This window comes from Pelodiscus sinensis, chromosome 1, assembly GCF_049634645.1.
Source record: "Pelodiscus sinensis isolate JC-2024 chromosome 1, ASM4963464v1, whole genome shotgun sequence".
Classification (NCBI taxonomy): Eukaryota; Metazoa; Chordata; order Testudines; family Trionychidae; genus Pelodiscus; species Pelodiscus sinensis.
In genome coordinates, this window is record NC_134711.1 from 59,065,071 (window position 1) to 59,086,598 (window position 21,528).

At 38.9% G+C, this 21,528-nt stretch overlaps 1 protein-coding gene across 5 annotated transcripts in view; it reads right to left on the reverse strand.

The window, feature by feature from the left end:
* The window catches only part of TAFA2 (TAFA chemokine like family member 2), a 292,914-nt gene that overhangs the window by 85,780 nt on the left and 185,606 nt on the right, over window positions 1-21,528 (reverse strand). For 4 of the 5 annotated variants that reach the window (XR_012904382.1, XR_012904380.1, XR_012904378.1 and 1 more), the window contains exon 2: window positions 433-539. Coding sequence is in view for 1 of the 5 variants with exons in the window: in XM_075930749.1 (XP_075786864.1) it covers window positions 433-538 (106 nt within the window). In the remaining 4 variants the exon portion in view is untranslated. Of the gene's footprint in view, window positions 1-432; window positions 540-18,393; window positions 18,516-21,528 lie in introns of those variants that run through there. The other variant, XR_012904379.1, reaches the window with a different exon arrangement.

The following is a 21,528-nucleotide window of genomic DNA, read 5'->3' on the forward strand; positions in this document are numbered from 1 at the left end:
AGATAGTCTGCATGCTATAGCAGCAAACATGTTACAAAAGATTATTTTTATGAGGTTCATTTCAAGAACTCACCTACAGCACTTAAATGTTCTGTCTGATGTGTCTATTTTTATGAGGGAAGCTTCTTTATGCATTTACTCATTTTTTCAATATTCTATCTTAGAAAATAAAATGACAGAGCAGCTGCTAACATGAGGCATTCACGACAACTGAATTAGAATACTGTACTTAAATTCACATGGTAGTATTCCTCAAGAAATCGAAATATCCCTGCTCATTCAAAACTTCTCAACACTGATTTGTGGACTAGCTCCCTTGAGAAGGAAATCAGCATAGAAAAAGCTACTTAGGGCCAATACACTAGACAATTCTGAGTCTTGTGGCGTAGGTTACATGTTCCACAATATACTAAATGGAGCAGAATTTCTTACCTTTGTGATGATTTGCTCCAGATGCTAATTTCCCCCACAGAGTTACAACAAATATTATTATTAGCAGTTTTCCTTTTGTTGCTTTCTGTAAGTATCTCTTATTCATCCTGAAAATAAAGAGAAATGCATAAAATAAGTGTTTAAATGAAACTTCTTTTTTCTTTTTACCACTGTAAACTGCAGTTAGTACTTGTAAAAGGTGACTTGATTGATAACACTGACTAAAATCTTTTTGAGGCATAGAAAAGGCTCAACATGGACAGCATCAGCACACTCTCTCCCCCCACCCCCCACCCCACCCAAGTCAATGTTTTCCCTTCCTGAGATGGAAGGATCATCTCTAGAACTCATAATTTTTTAGCCTTATATCAGAAAGACATCTCTAATGTCCCAAGCTATGCCCTTCACCAAAGAAGCTTCCCAAGAGAAGGCCTCAGTAGAAACCAACCAACTCTCCCGTGAATTTATCCTGGGCAGCCCGTGCCAGCTGAATCATCATGGCTCCACCAAGGTTGATTTGGCCTCTGAATCTATTGCAATGTTTAGTGTATGGCTTTAAGACCACTTGAAACTCTCTGAAACCCTGCATACAAGTCATGATAGATCTAAACAGAATACCAGTAAATGAAGCAACGCACAACATGTGAAAGCCCCATGGTGCTTGATAAACAGGAGGTGGGAGCTGAAGAGCATACCCAAAAGCCTAGGATTCACCAGTATTATTCTTTCTATCCCAAGGGTGGGCAATAATTTTTAATGGGCCAAAGGCCATAATTCTGTAGAGGGGGGTGTGCAGTCTGGGATGGAGGTTGGGTGCAGAAGGGAACTTGAGATAGGGGACTGGGGTTCAGGAGAGGGGTCTGAGAGGGAGTTTGGGTGAAGAAGGGGGCTGTGATCTGGGGCAGGGACTTGGGGTGCATGGTCTGGTAGAGGGTATGGGTGCAGGAGATGATTTTGGCCTGGGGGAGGAGCTTTAGGAAGGGATGCAAGGTCTGGGAGGGTATCCTGACCTGGGTGAATGGGGTACAGACTGTTTGGGTGGTGACCTGAGGCAGGAGACTGTGGTGTGGGGAAGGGGTATGGGTGCAGGGGAGGATTCTGGACTTTGGGAGGGGTATACGAGGGGGTGCAGGGTCTGGGAGAGAGTTGTAACTGGGAGAAGGGGGAAAAGGGGTACAGAGGCTTTGGATGTGGCCTAGGATAGGTAGTCAGAGGGGAGGTGCTTACTTTCAGAAACCTGAGGCAGACGGTCTGCTGCAGGCTGCTCACTGCTCCATGTGGCTCTGCTCTGTGCATGAGGGAGAGTTAGAAGGGGGACAGGGAGGGAGGTGGCTTCCCACACTGCCCCTGCTCCCAGCAAAAATTCTTAGCTCCTATTGGCCGGAATCTGAGAGATTGGCCAATGGCAGCTGAGATATGAGAAGTCTCTCTCATCCTTCCCCAGCCATCCAGAGCAGAGAGCAGCTGGCTTTTTAAAGTGTGAGCTGTTCTCTGCCTAAGGGTTCTGGTGAGGCAGCCATGAGCTGGATGCGGTGGCTTGACGGGCCAGATTCAGCCCGCTGGCAGCCTCTTACCCACTCCTGTTCTATCACAATGGAAAATAATAGGCAGAAAAAGAATAGGTATCTACCCCACAGCTGCTAAAGTGCGAGCCCTTAAATAGAAGCAGTTGAAAGAGCTCATAGCTCCTGGCCTGCTGCTAAAGTGTTGCCTGGGAGCTGCGGGAAAGTGCTTTCAACTTCTGTTATTTAAAGGCTCTGCCCCTTCCAACCAAGGCCCTGCCCCTTCTTGGGCAGCCTGCAACCACTTTGAATTTTTTTTAAAAGTGGTCCCCCTTCAAAAATTATTGCCCATCCCTGCATTAGCCACTGATGTTGCATAGTTGGCTTTACAGCAATACTTTATGGCCCTGAGACATGATGATGAAATGCAAGATTGAGCATTGATTATATCCGTGTAACTCCATGCAAAGTTGTTAGGCGCCAGAAAACCAACACAGTAGCTCTGGCTCTAGAACTTCAGAATTAGAGTCCTGCAGAGGGCAGCAAGATGTATTATAATGAAACCTGCTCTCACTTTCCTCTCTCCATGCAAGACCCTTACAAAACTGGCCAAGAAACAGTTCTGCAGAATGATCACATTTCTGCTGATAGGTCAAGAGGACAATAATGTCTATTCCATACCATTTACATTGAAAAAGCTGGAAACTGGATCATTTGAACTGAATTACTACTAGTTGATAATGCTTAGAGCTAAGCTGCCTTTTGCTTCAGAGCAGAAAAATGTGTACTGCTTCAGTACTGTTTTGCAATTTCGACAGTTCTCCCCTACGTCATTCATGAGAAGACAGTATTAAAAGACTCTATTCTCTTTCTCTCTTGCTCTGTTCATGCACAGCACTACCCTGACAACCAAAAGTGCAATGAAAAAAATGACTATACTATCATTCAAAACTAAGCATGAAACTGTAAAATTCCAGATCTATTTGCACTTAAGAGCAATCCAAATTTGTTCTATAGCTCTACACCCCTGCACAGGTGTTTACATATCAGGATTCTGCACATTAACGTTGCAGATGGCAAACCCCAAAATTTAAATCTCCTGTCGGCAGGTATGATTGTACTAAACACAGGAGAGATTTCAAATTGAGCCACCTGTAAAAATATGTGACTCAAATTACCAGAGAAGATTTTAATCTAACTAAAGTTACATGTACCAAAGCACTCAACACCTGCATTTCGAACAAAGGATTAAATGCTCTTTGACAGAAGTAACACATTTACTATATCAGGGGTGTTCCACAGATATAGTTCCCTTCATAGCTACGTGTTCCTTTCATAGCTACCTGGGAGTAACACTGAACTAGAGGAGTGCAGTAACCAGTATTGTGCTAATAGCTTGTGCACCTGAATGTCTGACTGATTAATAATCTTAGTAGCAATCACAGTACACTATGAACCACACGGCATGTGTGACATTGGTTTGCTCCTCTTTGCACTAACATTCCAGTTCTTTCAGAATGCTGCTGTTTTATTTGCCAACAGCTACAGGTTTCTGAAGTGCCCAAAATTGAAGGGACATTTATTATTTGTCATTATAAAAAAAGGAATTAAAAATTTAAACAGAGATAGATGTTCACGACGTTGAGGTATAGCCAATTATGTGAACAGTATTGAAATTAATTCTTTCACTTCCAGTCCTCCACTGCAGTTGTTGTGATCCTGGTGCCAATCAAAATTCCATTAAAATGAAGTCTATCTCCCATGCACACCCAGCCTCACTCTAAGGGGATTTGCACCATTAAGCAAAGAGCTACCCTGCTCCCCAGCACTGTTTGATGTTACCAGATCCTCTCCACTTCCCCTACAGTGAGACAGACTGTAGACACGGACTGCAGAAACTAGCAACAGAGAAAGGCAAAGAGGAGGGGAACAACCAGTTTGCCTGTAAATAGCAGCCTCTTATGGCAGATAACACAGGGAGCAGTTTAAAAAACACACCTCTTTCCTGCTACCAGCCTTACATACAGGACTGTGATGACCTAATACTCAGCAGTCCCAATGACCTACCAATCCTCTAAAAGGGCCGTCCTCACACCAAAAATTAGAGTTTCGAGCTTTGCCGCAATTAACAAAATGGCACCTTCCCTCTCATGCTAACAATGTGTTTTCTCAATCCTGATGGCAATAAAAGATTAGAATTTCCACAGGCTAAATAACCAATGTTCACCATACACCACACCTGTGTTGTTTAAAATAAAATAATCAAATGGATGCAATATTTTTAGTGAGCTTATTGGCAATGGAACCATGTCCATCATTATGCACCACAGATCATCCCTCATAGATGTTTATCTAACCTACTCTTAAATATCTCCAATGATGGAAATTTTACCATCTCCACACATAATTTATTCTAGTGCTTAATTACCTTGATGGGGATTTTTTCCTAATGTCCAACCTAAATATCTCTTCCTGCAATTTAAGCCCATTGCTTCTTGTCCTATAAGAGGTTAAAGAGAATTTTTTTCTCCCTTCTCCTTTTAACTACCCTTTTAGGAACTTGAAAGCTGTTATGTACCCTCTTAGTTTTTTCTTCTCCTAATTAAACAAACCCAATTATTTCAGTCTTCCCTTATAGGTCATGTTTTCTAGACCTTTAATCATTTTTGATGCTCTTCTCTGCACCTTCTCCAATTTCTCCACATCTTTCCTGAAGTCTGGTGCCCAGAACTGGACACAATACTCCAGCTGAGGCTTAATCAGTGCAGAGTAGAGCTGAAGAATTACTTCTCATATCTTGTTTACAACACTCCTGTGAATGCATCTCAGAATTACATTTGCTTTTTCATATTGATTCATATTTAATTTGCGGTCCCTTATGACTCCCAGATCTGTTTCTGCAGTATTCTGTTATAGGCAGTAACTTCCCATTTTATATCTGTGATACTGATTGTTCCTCCCTAATTAGAGTATTGTGCATTTGTCCTTATTGCACTTTATCCTATTTACCTCAGTCCATTTCTCCAGTTTGTCCAGATCATTTTGAATTATGACCCTATCATCCAAAGCACTTGCAACCCCTCCCAGCTTCATATTATCCACAAACTTTATAACCATAATCTAAGTCATCTAAATTATCTAAATCATTGATGAAGATATTGAACAGAACTGGTCCCAAAACTGATCCCTGCAGAACCCCATTCGTTATGCTCTTCCAGCATGACTATGAACCATAGATAACTACTCTCTGAGAATGGTTATCCATCCAGATATGCATCCACCTTATAGTAGCCCCATCTATATTGTATTTCCCAAGTTTATTGATAAGAAGTGAGATTGTATCATGTGAGACTGTATCAAATGCTTTACTGAAGTCTAGGTATACCCTATCTACTGCTTCCCCCTTATCCCACAAGGTTTGTTATCCTATCAAAGAAAGCTATCAGATTGGTTTTCACGCTTTTCAAATCCATGCTGACCAATACTTATCAGTTTATTATCTTCCAGATTCTTTAATTATTTGTTCCATTATCTTTCCTGGATCAGAAAATAAGATGACTGGTTGTCGTTTCCTGAGTTGTCTTTATTTCCCTCTTTATAGATGGGCACTATATTTGCCTTTTTCCAATCTACTGGAGTCTCTTCTGTCTTCCATGACTTTCCAACTGTGATAGCTTATGATTCTGAGAATTCTAGGATGCACTTTATCGGGCCCTGGAGACTTGAAGACCTTTTTAAAGTAATTTTTAACTTGCTCTTTTCTTATTTTAACGTTTGCACCTACCTCCTTTTCTCCAGCATTCACTATGTTAGGCCTCTAGTCACAACCAACCTTCTTTTTGAAAACCGACACAAAGAAGTTCTTAAGCACCTCTTAAGCATATCCACACTTTCTATTATTGGTTATCCCTGTTTATTAAGCCTACTCTGTCCTTAGTCTTCCTCTTGCTTCTAATATATTTGTACAATGCTTTATTATTATCTCCTATGTTTCTAGCTAGATTGAGCTCATTTTGTGCCTTCCCCTTCTTAATTTTGCCCCATATACTTGTGTTATTTCTTTATATTCATCCTTTCTACTTTGACCTTGTTTCCACTTTTTGTACAACTCCTTTTTGATTTTTAGATCATGTAAGATCTCCTGGTTAAAACAAGATGGTCTCTTGCCATATTTTCTACCTTTCCTATGCAGTGGAATAGTTTGCTTTTGGGCCCTTAATAATGTCCCTTTGAAAAACTGACAACTCTCTTCAGGTGTTTTTCCTCTTAGTCTTGCTTCCCATAGGACCTCCACTACCAGCTCTCTGAGTTTATGAAAGCCTGCCTTCCTGAAATCCACTGTCTTTATTCTGTTGTTCTTTCTTCTACCTTTCATGGTCACTTTCTCCCAAGCTGCCTTCCACTATCAGCCAGTTCCTTCTTATTTGTTAAAATAAAATCTAGAACAGCCTTCCCCGTGGTATCTTTCTCTACTTTCATTGAAAATTGCCTCCAATGCAGTCCAAGAACTTGTTGGATAACCTGTGCCTTGCTTTGTTATTTTCCCAACAAATGTCTGGATAGGTGACTTCCCCCATCACCATCACTGCTTTGGATGATTTTGCTTAGGTGGTCTGTAATAGACCCCTCCAATGACAACACCCATGTTTTTTACCCCTTTTAACCATACCCCAGAGACTCTTAATAAGTCTGTCTCCGATGTCCATCTCAACCTCAGTCCAAGTATATACATTAATATACAAGCCAACACCTCCACCCTTTTCCCCCCCCCAAATATCCTTCCTGAGCAACCTGTATCCTTCTAAACCAATATTTCAATGTGTGTTATCCTACCAAATATATGTGATTTCAACTATGTCATAGTTTGTTTATTTTCTAACATTTCAAGTTCTTCCTGCTTATTCCCCATACTTCTTGCATTTGTATACAGACAACTAAGATGGTGATTTGATTTTGCCCCTAGTTCTGCCTAGTTCTCCCTTAATCCCTGCTATTACAGCCCATGCCCCTCCTCCTGCAGTTTCTGACTCATCTCCCAGGTCTCCATGTCATTAGATTGTGAGCACTCACAGGATCCAAGTACTTGTAGGTGAAAATGTTGTATGTCTTTAAGAAATCATATGCAGCTGAGCAGAGCATATAAGCCATAACTTATACCTTTTTATGTCTTAGTCTTCTAATGAGAGTCAAGGCCTTACTATGCACAGCCACATGGATCAGCAGAAATGTCAGCACAAATAACTCTGCTAGGCCAGGATTGCCAGCTCAGAGACATAAGGGTAAGGACAAAATCCTTAGAGTCAATGTATATCAAACTTCTTAATCTATAGACTATTTACCCACACACAAAAAAAGATATATGCTCAACAACTAAAATAGGAGGGAAGCAATTATTCCCAGTACAAATAAAAGACAATATTAGATTTCAAGTTGATGATGGCCAAGGTAATAGCTATACCATGAGAACCAAGGTTATGTGTCACAGCTACTTCTGAACAACAGCCCGTCAAGAAGACATCTAAACAAAATCAAGGAGAGCGGAAGTGGGCAGTCCCTGACGCCAGTCAGGAAGATGTTAAATAGAAATCTTTTGGGGACAGAGAGCACCAAGCTGGTTTACCTATGAAACTTGTCAAACCTTGAGGGAGATGGACCCATAAAAGTGAAGGCTCCGGTTCACTTTAGAGCAGGACTCTGGGAGAATAAGGCTAGAATTCAGAGTTCCAGAGTGTCAGGAAATGCCTCTGGGAACCAGGCATAGTGGTGGGAGCATAGATTGCCGCAAGGCGTAGGGTAGGGCCGAGGTCAAGTCTCGCGTGGGAATTGTGATCCAGCTCAAACCAAGATCAGAGTCCCTGAGAAAGGTGAAAGGGACAGTTCTAAGAAAAAGTCACTATTCAGATAATCCTGAGTTTCTGAAAGGCTATTTAATGATTTAGAAATCTTGAACTTGATCCTAGGTATTTATGGGTATATTTTTTATCATCATCACCACGTGGCTATATTACGTCTATGGTGGTTTATTTCTGATTAATATATTTTATTTGCTTCTTTTCCCCAGAAGTAGTTCCCAGTGCAACATGAAGTAGCCACCAAAGCCAGAAAATACTTGAAACAGGGCTGTCAATCTATTTGCAACCCTGATCAAGTTAGGTGACTGGGTCCCAGAAGTAAAAATCAGTCCATTACTAACGCTTCTGTGTATCACACTGAATACTAACATAACGGGTTGTGTCAATAGAATAAATGAGGTCTGAAAAAAGCGATTTGCAATCTTTAGGAATGGAGATATAGAGCTACATAAACAAACTGCAGCTATCGACCAAAACAGTTTTCCCTCTTTAGGCACTTTTCTCTTTTACTCTTTTTCTGAGATTCTTTTCAGAAATCATGGTACCACCTGATGCCTGACTCTGGTGATGATTTGTTCTATATGCTAGACATTAAAAAATTCAGAACACCAAATTTACAGGAAAACTTGAAATTTCAAGATCAATTTCATTCAGCAATGGGATGAAATTTCAAAATTCTACATGAAACAAAAAATTGACTGTTTCTAATTGAAAGCTGCTGAGAGGAACATTTTCAACATATTTTATTGGAAACAATGCAGATGCTACATGTCAACCCAGAAAATACAGTGTAAGAATGGTCCTTTGGAGTTTATTTTTCAGTGCATCAGTAAGCAGGGGAAGGGAAGCATGCAGTGTCCCTAGACTCCAGGCACACACACAAATGAATCAAAAAAGAAACATCAACAACATAACCTTCTTCAACCATGGGAAAGTAGGAGAAAATTGCACTGTGACCAGTTTTTTATTAACACCATTATCTAATGAATAATTATATTAATTTGCTGTATTTGGTTTGGAATGATGACTATTTTCACTAGTATGTATACCAGTAGCACACTGACAGATCATACTACGGCCCAGTCCTAGAATACCTTAAGTAGTTGTGTCAAAAGTATCTGAACATGTATTTTTCTCCTGATGAAAATGCAACTGAAACTGCACAGGAAAACTCTAGAACAGTGTCTGGTCTGTAGAAATCTCTGAGATTAGTTTCCATATCTCATCAAATAAGTTGTCATGAAAACATACAAACACATGTAGAAATAGTCGGTGGCCCTCTCCACTGTCTCACAACCTGATGGGGCCCACCAGACAGTGGATGCCAAACTTGTGTGGGTACCCTGGAAATGCTTGTAATGTCTGGGTGAGTATTTCATGTCTTCAGCTCCTTTGTAGCATGCACAAGCTCACAAGTTTCCCTTTTGTTCAGCCCATCCCAGTGAATTAAGGATCAAGGACCCTTCAAACAACTCACAAATAAAGGAGAATCACCTGAGACATACAGAATCTTCTATCCATGTAGGCCAGTATTAAACAGTCCTGGATTTCCTATTGTAAGTGAAGTGCAACCATATGCAAACCTTACTGCAGGGAAAAAATGTAAGAAAAGAACAACTTTTATTCTTTTTCCTGTTAACAGCTTAAATGGAAGTAAAAGGTCCCTATCCATTTCTCTCATTAACTGTCATTTACATAACCTGGCATTCATTAAGTGCTTGAATGCTAATTAGTTCATGTTTCACACACCTGTAAACATTCAAAGCTTTTGAAATCCAGCTGCCTCTCCACAACAAGACCCTTTTCCATGCCCTGAGGATGCCACATGTCTACGTACACTCTGGGAATGATTACACAGAAATGTGGCTGCTTCCCCATTAAATCCTGACTTTGTGGTCAAGAAATAAAAGCTTCCACTGACAGCATGTTACACACCAAAATTCTCTAACTTTTTCTTTTACAGTCAACGTTTTATTTGCTGTTTCTAAAAAGTACTAGATGGCCAGTAGGAATTGCCCCAAGGCTGAAGTCCTGGTACAGAAACAATGCAGCAGCTTAAATTATGTTCTGCATTATGTTGACTCGTACATTATTTATTAGCAGTGCAGCTTTATTCAGCCTTTCTTCTGTAAACTAATGCAGATTTACAAGTATCCCTTTGGTAGCTAAGGTCACTTTGTAAAAGTAACACCTGTGTGACCCCTATGTGTTTGAATATATATAAATTCCCTCTCTGTCATTCCTGTCATGTTTGCTCAGTGAACAAATAATTTGCCACTCTCATTACTTCAGGTACAAGGTAGCTTGTGAAAATCAATCTTCTTTCTGCTTCATACATCACAGCCTATAACAGACACAAAGTGCATTCTGATTCTGAAATGAAGCTGGGAAAAATACAGGTCTTTTCTCATAAGTTACTTTGTTTGATCTAGATGGGTAAGAAAAGAAAGAAAATGGGCACTTAGCTTGGTAAAACTAGGAGACGTAGCACGAGAACAACAGAGAAAATCCTGATATACAAAGCAAAGATATTGTTTTTACAAAGTGATCCTTTTCCAGAGGAATACTTTAATAGCAGAAAGAATAAGTACCTGTAGGGTATTTAGTGCATTGCAATTCAGAAATATCTTATTCAGAAATGGTTAAAACACTGCTGGCTGATCTGCACAGCTCTGTGAACATGGTTGACACCAGTCTACATGCACATGTGGCGGCTACAGAGAACTGTTAGAGGCACAACCACAAAGGAGACTTTGGGGAAAAATTATTGTGCTATTAAGATCCTGGTACATGATAACATCCCTTTTAAGGGTCCATCTCTCTTAAGACAAAATTTAAGCATGTGCTTAACTATAAGAAGGTAGGGTTGCCAGGTGTCCAGTTTTCACCCAGACAATCTGGTATTTACGGGTTCCGTCCGGTAAAAAAAACAGGAAATACCAGACATGTACAATGTCCGTTATTTCCTGTTTCCCTGGGATAGATGCCCAGTGGGGACAATTTTCCCCTGCCGCTTCTGGCGGGGTCAGGGAGTGAGGAGAGTGGCAGAATCTAATGAAGGAGGGCCAGAGGCGGGCAGTTGCTGGGCACCACGCTAGGGTGGTGCCAGGCTGGGGTGGGAGCGGAGCGCATGCAGAGACCGGGAGGCCACGTGATGCCTCCCTCTCTACAATGCGAGGCGAGGCAGCCGGGCCAGGTGGCAGGAGCAGCCACTTAAAAGTCAGATTGTTCCTCCATTCCTGGCTCTGCGGCGGGAAGGAGGGAGATTTGATTGGAGCAGGGGCTCCCCATGCTGGAGGTGCCTGCCTTACGGGGAGGGGAGAATGCACTGGGATGGGGGGACTCTAGGGGGGCCTGGCTCTGAGGTAAGAGTGAGTGCATTGGGATGGGGGGCACTAGGGGGGCCTGGTTCTGAGGTAGGGGTGAGTGCATTGGGATGGGGAGGCACTAGGGGGCCTGGGTTTGAGGCGGGGGTGAGTGCATTGGGATGGGGAGACTGGGGGGGCCTGGCTCAGGGAGACGGGTGGGTGCATTAGTGGTTAGTGTGTGGTCCCAACTGGAAGGAGTGGTGCAACTTTTGCTTAACAACTTTGGTCTCCCTCCCCCTTTTTTTCCCCTCAACAGAATTTTTTTGGGCGGGGAGAGGAGATTGGTATTTTTTGTTAAACCATGGGCAACCCTACTGAAAGGACATACTTAAATCATATTAGGATAATGGATCTTCAGCAAGTATGTAATGTTCAGTATGTGCTGTCCTGAGCAGGGATTGACTTAAGCATGTATTTGAATGCTTTCCTAGATTACGGCATATAAACTCTAGTGAGAACAAGCAGGTATGAAACACACAGAAAATACAGTAATTCTAAATACTGAAACAATAAAATGTGAAAACATGCAACAACTTCTTAAAACTCTCTTAGTATAGATCAACTAATTGCCCAGTAATTGGTATAGAAGAGATAGAAGTTAATATAATAGTGATATGTGCCCATTATATCACAAACTGCTTGCATATGATAATTACATTTGTAGTACTTGACTAAAAATCTGATAAACATGGTCCTTTAAATTTCCAAAGACATGTACTTTATGCACCTAACTCTACAACTTTAACAGGAATCTCATAGCTAAACCTCCAGGTAATCCACAGTAAATTATGGGGAAGATATTTAGAGTAGTGCTAATTCTGCTTTTAAAGCTGATATGATACTGATAAATGGCTTTCTTTCTAGACCACTGTCAACATTACTCTCCAGTGCTTCCAAATTAACACCAGTTCTTTGTACACACAACTGATTGCAATTTTCAGCCTCATAAATTCTCAGACATCACACCTAACTATAAGCAATAAAGAAAATAGAGAAGAGTAAACAAAAAGTGTACTGTCCTTCCAGCCAGCTGTAACTCAGACAACATCGACAAATTTCACTGTATATTTAATCTTTCTTTTCCATATCAGTTCAGCAAGCCATGCAATGTAGTGTTTCATCTCATGCAGCAATGCAATTTCATTACAGATCAGCCAGTTATATATATGTGAGGGAGGAGGGATTTTTCTGGGGTAGGAGGTAAATTCACTCTGTACCTTTATATGTTATAAAAATAAAAGTATAAAATTAAATGTTTGAGCTATTATTGTATTGTACTTATAAGTGCATAACATTAAGCATTACAAAATATTTAACTATCTGCAGTGCTCAACATATTTAATTTGGCCATTGATTTTTTGGACTTGTGAAAAATACGCTCTCACAGTTAAGCATTTAACATTAGAAAGTGCTTAGGCTCCAATTCACATAATTTTCTCTGGGATTATTAAACCATTTTGAATTTTTTCTCTCTCATTTCTGTGCTTTAGAGATTTTAGGCTGTAGCAGGTACTATCTAGTCAATCATCACTGCAACAGTATTTGCTTATACCTTATACTTGATCCTTTGGAAGATGTTTATTTAAATTTTCTTTATTTATATCTCACTAAACCTTTGAAAGATGAACTGGAGAAAAAGGATAATGTCTCACTAAGCTTTGAAAACATGTTTCATTGCGACCTGAAACACACAGTCTATTGTGATTTCAGAAAGGCCACTGCAGTGGTAGAGATAAGCTTTCAGAAAAGATTTTGATGTCTTCATAATTCTTAGTATATTTCCCTTTTGTATATTAGCTCAGCAAGCCAGATTCCTCTCCAAGACCAAAACCATACACAGATCTATGATGGTACCGGTTACTTTTGGGTCATTTCACCTTCAAAAAAATACCCACATATTTCTGACTCAGGGTTATATTACATGAAGAAAAAGCAGAGATGTTCTCATTAATAAACCCACAAACCCCAATTCTAGAGTCCTTCAAAATTATATGAAAATAACTAATGTCACACATTAGTTTTACTTCAAAGAAAAGAAAAAGTAACAGAATTTTGGTGTGTGACATGCTGTTAGCGGAAACTGTTATTTCTTGACCACTAAATCAGGATTTAATAGGGACGCAGACACAGTTGTGTATTTTCATGTATCTTTTGATGACTCCAAATTATCTTACCAATCATTCAGATCTTGGCTAAAGCCCCCAGAGTTGGGCAAACCGTTTTGACTGAAACATTTTTCCCATGTAAAATGCAGGCTCAGTGATACTCAAGTATATTGTGAATTTATTTCAATTGTGCTGAATTGTTTAGGTTGAAAAAACCCTATAAAAATAGAATAATCGTTTTCATTTTTTAAATTCATAATAAATTTTTCATTTCAAAATTCACTTTAATTTTATTTTTAATAGAAAAAATTAAAATGCTGGAATTCCAAATGAAATGTTTTCTTCCAACTCAAACAAAATGTATCATTCATCTCAAAATGACTGTAAATGACATTTTGTTTCATTAAAGAGTTTCAACATTTCTTTTTCATTTCAACACAAATTGATTTTTTTTAAAAATGTAATTCCTGGGGAATAAAAAACTCCATTATTTCCACAGCTCTAATAGTTATCTTATTTGATGATCCCTCTTTGCTTCACCAGTAAAACCAATTTCAATGCCCTCTCTATGTCCTTCTCCCACTTTCCCTCTGTCTCCCATTCTGCCCCTTATGCTTGGAAACTTTCAAACCTGTTCAACAAGCAATCTTCCAGGACTCCAAAATCCCATAAGGGTCCATTTCTGTAGTCTAGCCTACACATGAGTTAATACTAGACCTAGTCCAATAGAAAATTTTAACATTTCAAAATTTTCTTTCAACCCAAGTCCATTTGATAGTATTCGTATATTATAAGATGCACAGATGTGTAATGTAAGATCAACACTAATGAAAAGTATTTTAAATTTGTAAAAAGATTCAAACCAAAACAAACTGAAAGTCAGACTGAAAAACATGAAAGTCAAAACAAAACACTTCATTTTAATTCAAATATTTCAAAAATTTTACATGGAAAATCTCATCAAAGCTGGCATGTACCCATGAAATATCTCAGTGAAATAGCATTTTATAATGGAAGTAAGGGTACTGAAAGAGTCATCTCCCGGATTTAAATTCAGATGGTTCTGTTCCCATCCATAATCTGTTTCACACCACATTAGGGAAGCAATTTTTAAACTTTTACACCTTTTCCATTAGTGATGATAAAGCTACACGTGCAGCTACAATTCTGCTAAATGATCTCTACTGACTAAAGATTAAATTCTGCTCTTCTGAAGCGCTTTGTCCATCACAGCAAAATTTTGGCAGGTCTCTGTGACTGGGGCAGGAAAGGAACTTCTGTTCTGGTTTCTTTTTCAAGAGGATTAGATCTGTCCACAGACCTTGCCAAATCAATCATTATTGAACCCATATGTTTTAATATATGGCTGACATGCATTTTTGGTCACACTTTCAATTAAAAGTACGTTTTTCAATAGTAAATGGCCGTATGTCAAAATTACTGAACATTCCAAGGTTGGTCTCATGCAGAGACAAAAGTAACTGACATGTTACATTGGGATCACCATGGAGCTGCTAGAGCAGAGGATATCAGGCGACAGCAAGGTCAGGCTGCTCTTACTGGTTAAACCTCTAGACCCACACATGGCCCAAGTGGACTGTTAATTCACTTTAGGGGCACTGTATTGAGTGGTAACTCTCCCAACTCTAATGGGAATAGAAGAAAAAAAGAGAAAGATGGGCCAGGACTCCCTCAGCTATGCTATAGATCCATCATACATTGTCAACAGCTAATCCCCAGACTTTAGGCTATGTCTAGACTACATTCTATTTTCAAGAGGATATGCAGATTCCTCAGGAATTTGCATATCTTCTTCCCATCTCACTTTTGAAAGCAAATCTTTCGAAACTGAAAGTAGTCTGGATGCAGGGTTTTTTGGGGGAAAAAACCCTTTTTCGAAAAAAACCCTCTTCCTTAAAAAACGAGATTTATGCAGTTTTTTCAAAAAAGCAGTTTTTTCCCCGAAAAAACTGTGTCCAGACTACTTTCACTTTCGAAAGTGAGATCGGAAGAAGATATGCAAATTCCTACAGAATTTGCATATCCTCTTTCGAAAATATAATGTAGACGTACCCTAAGGGAAACATATGGAATAGGAGCTCCTTCAGTTCTGGGGAAAAGGAACAGGCAAAGCCAGGCTGGGCTGGGCTTCTTTCTGACCGTTAGATAGATGCAGTAGCTGGACTCAGAAATGCACAGTTCCTGGGTAAACAGCCTTCTCCTGCTGCCAGTTAAAACTGTCAAGTCCTGTAAGCTTAAGCAGTAGCAGCCTGTGCTACAGTGCTGCAAGGTCAGGATTCAACCATCCTGGAGATTTGAAATGCAGAAAGGGTTGTTACAGCTGCACATAAAAGGATTTGGTTTTGCCTTTTTCTTGAAAAAAACAAAAGCAAGGAAATTACACACACAGAGTCTTTGTTAAAATAATGTTATTTAGGTTGCAAAAAGTTACAATGTACCAGATTTTCTGTTGCTCTTGAAATCATAATTAAATACATGGTGTGTGTTCATCAGTCTTTAATTTGTGATCATGAGCTATTTTCCCACAGGACCCCTGCCTCTTGCAGTGCTCAGAATGGATGTTTAAAGAGGGTCTGGGGGCAATTAAGTTTGAATGGGCAGCCTTAAAATTGGCATTTCCTAACTTTTGAACGTGTGACTTGGTAACTGGAATAATTGTGAACATATTTTGTGAGTATAATACACACAATTAATTATCATATCCATAGCATATCAGTACAGCAGTTATTGACACAGCAATATTGCAGCATGTTCTGGTAGAGCTGTCAAGGAAGTGAAAGGCACATTTTTTGTCCATGCATGGTGCCTCACTTACCACACAAAATGTAATAAAACAGTTCCCTGGAAATCATGCTGCATGCCACAAAATTTTGCAGTCTCCTCGCTCTGTGTCACTTGCCTATAGCATCCTGAAGCTTTTACAAATATATATTTTTGATCAGCTGCAATTGATAAGACTGCATGAAAGGATCAGAGTAATCTATACACTCAATTTCTAGGAATAGGGACAGATCCTAGGTGTCATACTGAAACCCATTCCCCTTCTTCCTTGCAAATTCACAGAATTTTTCAACATCTATCTGTTATTTTATTTTTTATTTTTATTTTTTTTTGATAAATAGCAGCAGCTCTGGAATTTAAATACTAGCTCTTACTGCCCTAAATTTCATCTAGGGCTCCATCACAACACAACTATGAGATTTGAAAGTTCGGGCATTCAGACCAATGCCAAAGGGAAAAAAACTGCTGAGGTCCCCAGACAGATTTAAAGAAGGTTGTCTGGAGAAAGCAGGCCTCTGGGACCTGGAGAGGGAGAGAGAACAGTTCTCTGAAAATTATAAATACTACCAAAAAGTGGATGACATTCAAACTCTTAACATTACATTGTGCCATCCTCAATTTATATTTGTCCACATGCCTATTGATTGCTGGATCCAAAGTCCTCCAGGGAGCGTTACACACATTTTCTCCTTACTGTATGTTACACTTGGTTTTTTGATTTAGCTGCAGAACTCCCTACTGATATCAACTCTGAAGAAGCCTAAGCACAGATTTTTTTAACTTACACCTCCAACAAAAAAAAAACTATACACATCTCTCTCTCTCTCTCTCTCTCTCTCTCCTACCTGACTTGAAGTGAGAAAAATTGGAGAGATCCTATGGAGAAAGGGACACAGAATTTGCATTGGAAATAACAGAATGTAGGTTGTGCAGCTGCCACAACATATGTATTAATTATTATTATGGATTGGGTTATATTTTATTAAAACAGGTGGGCAGAACAGCCACCCTTCATTGTATATGTCAACTGAATGTGGGCAAGACTAATAAGGCTACATTTGGAGATAGCTAATTAGTCTTGAGCCAGTCAATGGTCTCTGAATGTTCAAACATTCATTTAGAAAAATGAAAAGAAAAAAATCCTATTAAGCTCCTTTATGGAACTAGGTGGCTGAAACAGATAGCAATATCCACCCCAAACACGGGCACATGTAATTGCCCAAAAAGGAAAAAAAAAAAAAAAAGAGAGAGCTTTTTGGGCAGCATGCTGGCTTTTGGAACTGTGAACTAAAAAACTATCTTCGCTTGTGTGATTCCTCCTGTGCTCAGGAAAATGGAATTTCAGACTTTTTTTTATAATCAGAATTGCGTCAAAGATACCTGACTCCAGGCATCATTAATTCGTCCTCTTAATGGAAACAACCTACAGGATCCAAATTTTTACTAACTCCTCGAGGGGTGAGGGCGCAGAAGGAGGAAAGCACTCAGGATTATATTATATGAAGAAAAAGCAGAGATGTTCTCAATAATAAACCCACACACCCCAATGTTAGGGTCCTTCAAAATTATAAAAAAATAACTAAATGTCACACATTAGTTTTACTTCAAAGAAAAGAGAAAGTAACAGAATTTTGGTGTGTGACATGCTGTTAGCAGAAACTTATTTCTTGACCACTAAATCAGGATTTAATAGGGACGCAGACACAGTTGTATATTTTCATGTATCTTTTGATGACTCCAAATTATCTTACCAATCATTCAGATCTTGGCTAAAACTCCTAGAGTTGGGCAAACGGTTTTGACTGAAACATTTTTCCCATGTAAAATGCAGACTCAAGTGATACTAGACTTCTGGGGTCTTTTTGATTAGGCAACCGTACAAATATCTTGCCTACATTAATTAATACTCACAAGAACCTTGTGAAAGAAGAAAAATACTTTCCATATTTATTCACGGAGAGGCTGAAGTCAAAGAGAAGCCACTGCCTTGATTCACAGAGATGCTTAATACCGGCTGCACAGCTGCTACTGAAATCAGTGGGAGCTTCCATTACTAAGAACCTCAGCAAACCAGATCATAGCAACTTGCATGTATTAGTAGAGAAATTCCTTCAAATAATTAACATCAGAAACTAGCCCTTCTAATTCCCACTACCATGCTTTCACCATTTTGCTCTTAACAGGACACATAACACAAATGAGGGGCATCCTAGTCACTTGGAAAAATCAGAGAACAGCTATCCTCTGCAGTATGGTACTCTCACCAAGGAGCATAATCTACACTACAAAATGAAATATAAATGTCTGCAGTTCAGTAGATCTTTCTACTCACCAGCACAGTCAATCTCTTCATTAAGTTCTCCTTTCTATCTCTTTTTACACAGAAAATGAAGACATGAGTTACTCCACCATTTTCTAATATTCTTACTCACAGTGAATAGCACTGTACTCTACAAGCAGCCCAGCTTGTAGAGGAAAGTTCAGCATATTATAAATTAGTAACATTTGGTCCTGTATTGTCTCCATATCTGGCTCTTTCAGACATAGTATAATAATTAGATTTAAGCAGGGAAAATACCATCCCAAAAGTTTATGATGAGTGGATTCACACTTTTAGAAGAATGGCAGACTATTGTAGGCTATAAGGTAGGCATGGAGACTGCTGTCAGCCCCTCAAAGGTAACTTAACAACATGTTACACTTTTCAGAGAGATGCAGTAGGCTGAAAAATAAGAACTGAGCCCAAGTACATTTCTATAAAAGTGTTTCACAGAATAAAGGCTACAGTTTCACTTTATACTGTCCCTATCTGGAATTATAAAGAGCTCTTAAAGTGGGAGTAAATTCATATATATTATAATCTTGCTCAAAATTTGAGTGTGCTTCTTAATGCAGCTTTGGTTGAGAAAATTCTTAGATGTTACCACATTTACACAGGATTAACTGCTTCCAACTATTGTATTTGCATTTTTACTGAAGCACAACAGAACAAAATTCTTAACTATATTCATTTGTGTTTATTTATTAAAGAGGTTTATTTTAGTATTTTTATCAGTCATATTATCACTGACATTAGACACAAGGCTGTCTAGGATTCTGTGTGTTTTTGTTTCAGGCAAAGTGGATTGTATTCAGTGTCTGTTATACAGAGATTAGACAGGGTTATTTCTGATTTTTCAATTTTTCATTTTATAACAACTAATTGGTGCAGTCTAGGAACTAAGCCAAGTAATGCTTATTTTGCTTTCTGTAAGAATCAGAGCATCTAATCTGGCAGTATATGAGAGTTCTAGAGTTTAACAGAATTCTTCTACTGCTGTCTTAAAAATACCTTGTGTTTCTTATATATCAAAAGCGAGTATTGATTTCCAAATGTTCAAGACTTAAAGAGAGCATTTCAAAAATAATGATAATTAGCTAATCTAACATAAGAAGAGCCATAAATGAAATAGTAGTAAATTGCCACGGTTTCTGAAGTTAGATAGTAAAACAAAAATTTTCACAGTATTGTTTATTTTATAATCAAGATTTAAATTTAAAAAGAGAGGATTTCAATTTAGTAGAGGTAGACAGATATAATATTGTATGCATCATCTAATAAGAGAAACTGCAATGATATTTTCACACCTTTGCTATCACAAGCCAACCTAAGATGATGTGGATATTGCACTGCCACTCACCAACAGAAGAAATTATTGTGTTTGACAGACTGTTATTAAATTATATAGATATGATACTGCCACCAATAGTTCATTATGTAGTGGTATAATACTTCAAGATCATTGCAATCTTCAAAAATTGAAGAAAGGATCAATTTGAGAGGAGCATAGATTCTGCACAATTCAAACCAAAATGATACCAACTTTCCTCTTATGTCACCTGGTCTTCTTGGTTTAAGTGTAATTTTAATCCAGCAGTTATTCAGATTCCAGTTTCAAGAAGCATTGTTCAGATGAGCGATTCTACATTTCATTGTCAGAGTTAGAGAGACTAGTTTTTTATCGTGTTGCTGCAACAAGACACTTGCTACTCATCTGTTGCTTCTTGTGTAATTTGCAATTGTGACTCTTCACTAGTAGTGCCTCAGTTTCACTTACCCACTCCAACAATGTCAACTCCTGCGATTTTGAGTCTTGCAATATTTTGTGTTTTTTAAAGCTCATTTAGAGACTAGTGACTATGTGACAATCACAGTTTTCATTTTCCCTCTTGGTTTCAGAGAACAGCCTGAAAATATGAACACCCAAGACTCACCAAGAGGCAAAAAGAAAGAACCCAATGTTCGTTATTTTAAAATCTTTTTTTTTTTTTTCAGATGAGCTTGTGATTTTGTGAGGCTTGAGTCAAGATTTTTGAGCACTTGTGGTTGGCAATACTTCTACTCATATGGTATGAAAACACTAAGTACATTAAGTAGGCTGTGCTATAAGGATATGAATGAAACATTATGGCTGCGTCTAGACTGGCAAGTTTTTCCGCAAAAGCAAGCAGAAAAACTTGCCAGCTGTCAACACTGGCCACTTGAATTTGCGCAAGAAAACTGACGATCTAATGTAAGATTCTCAGTGTTCTTGCAGAAATACTATGCTGCTCCTGTTCAGGCAAAAGCTCTCTTGCGCAAATGTATTTGCACAAGAGGGCCAGTGTAGACAGCTAAAAACTGTTTTGCGCAAAAAAAGCCCCAATGGCGAAAATGGTGATCGGGGCTTTCTAGATTGGCACGGACGCTATTCTGCAAAAAGTGCTTTTGCGCAAAAGCATCTCTGCCAATCTAGACGCTCTTTTCCGCAAATGCTTTTAACGGAAAATTTTTTCCGTTAAAAGCATTTGCGGAAAAGCATGCCAGTCTAGACGTAGCCTATGTCTATTTCCTCTGCCATTGTCTTCTGAGATTTTTTTCAGGAAATACCCCATTGTGAAACACAAGTTTAAACAAAGTTAGTTGAGGGTATTTGCAGTCCCACTGCCAAATGACCAGGCAGGTGGCAGTAGATATAATGTAACTGTTGCAATAAATTTTGTTTGGTTTTAAAGAATCCATGCAACCTTCTGCCTGGGATGCTGCCGCAGGCCCAAAAAATAAATGACAATTTCTAATTTATTTTTCAACAGGTGAATATTATGATAAATATCTCCATTTGGCTGTGCAATATGAATAGTGGATATGGGCTATAATTCAGCAATGGGACTACCCAAGTGCTTAAAGTTAGACACTTGTAGGTTGCTGAATTATAGCCCATATCCACTTCTTTTTTTTTTCCCCTTGTCATCTACTATAATCAGCGAATGGCTGAAACTTGTTATTCTTTCAGTCAGTTTTGTGTTGAATGAATCAATTGGTGACTGTCAATTAGACCCCATTTTATCAACTGTTACAAAGCCTTTTTGAATCTTTTATTAACTGGCCTTCACTCTATGTTCGCCTACACTTTATCCTCAAAAGTTACATGATCTCTAATTGACCTTT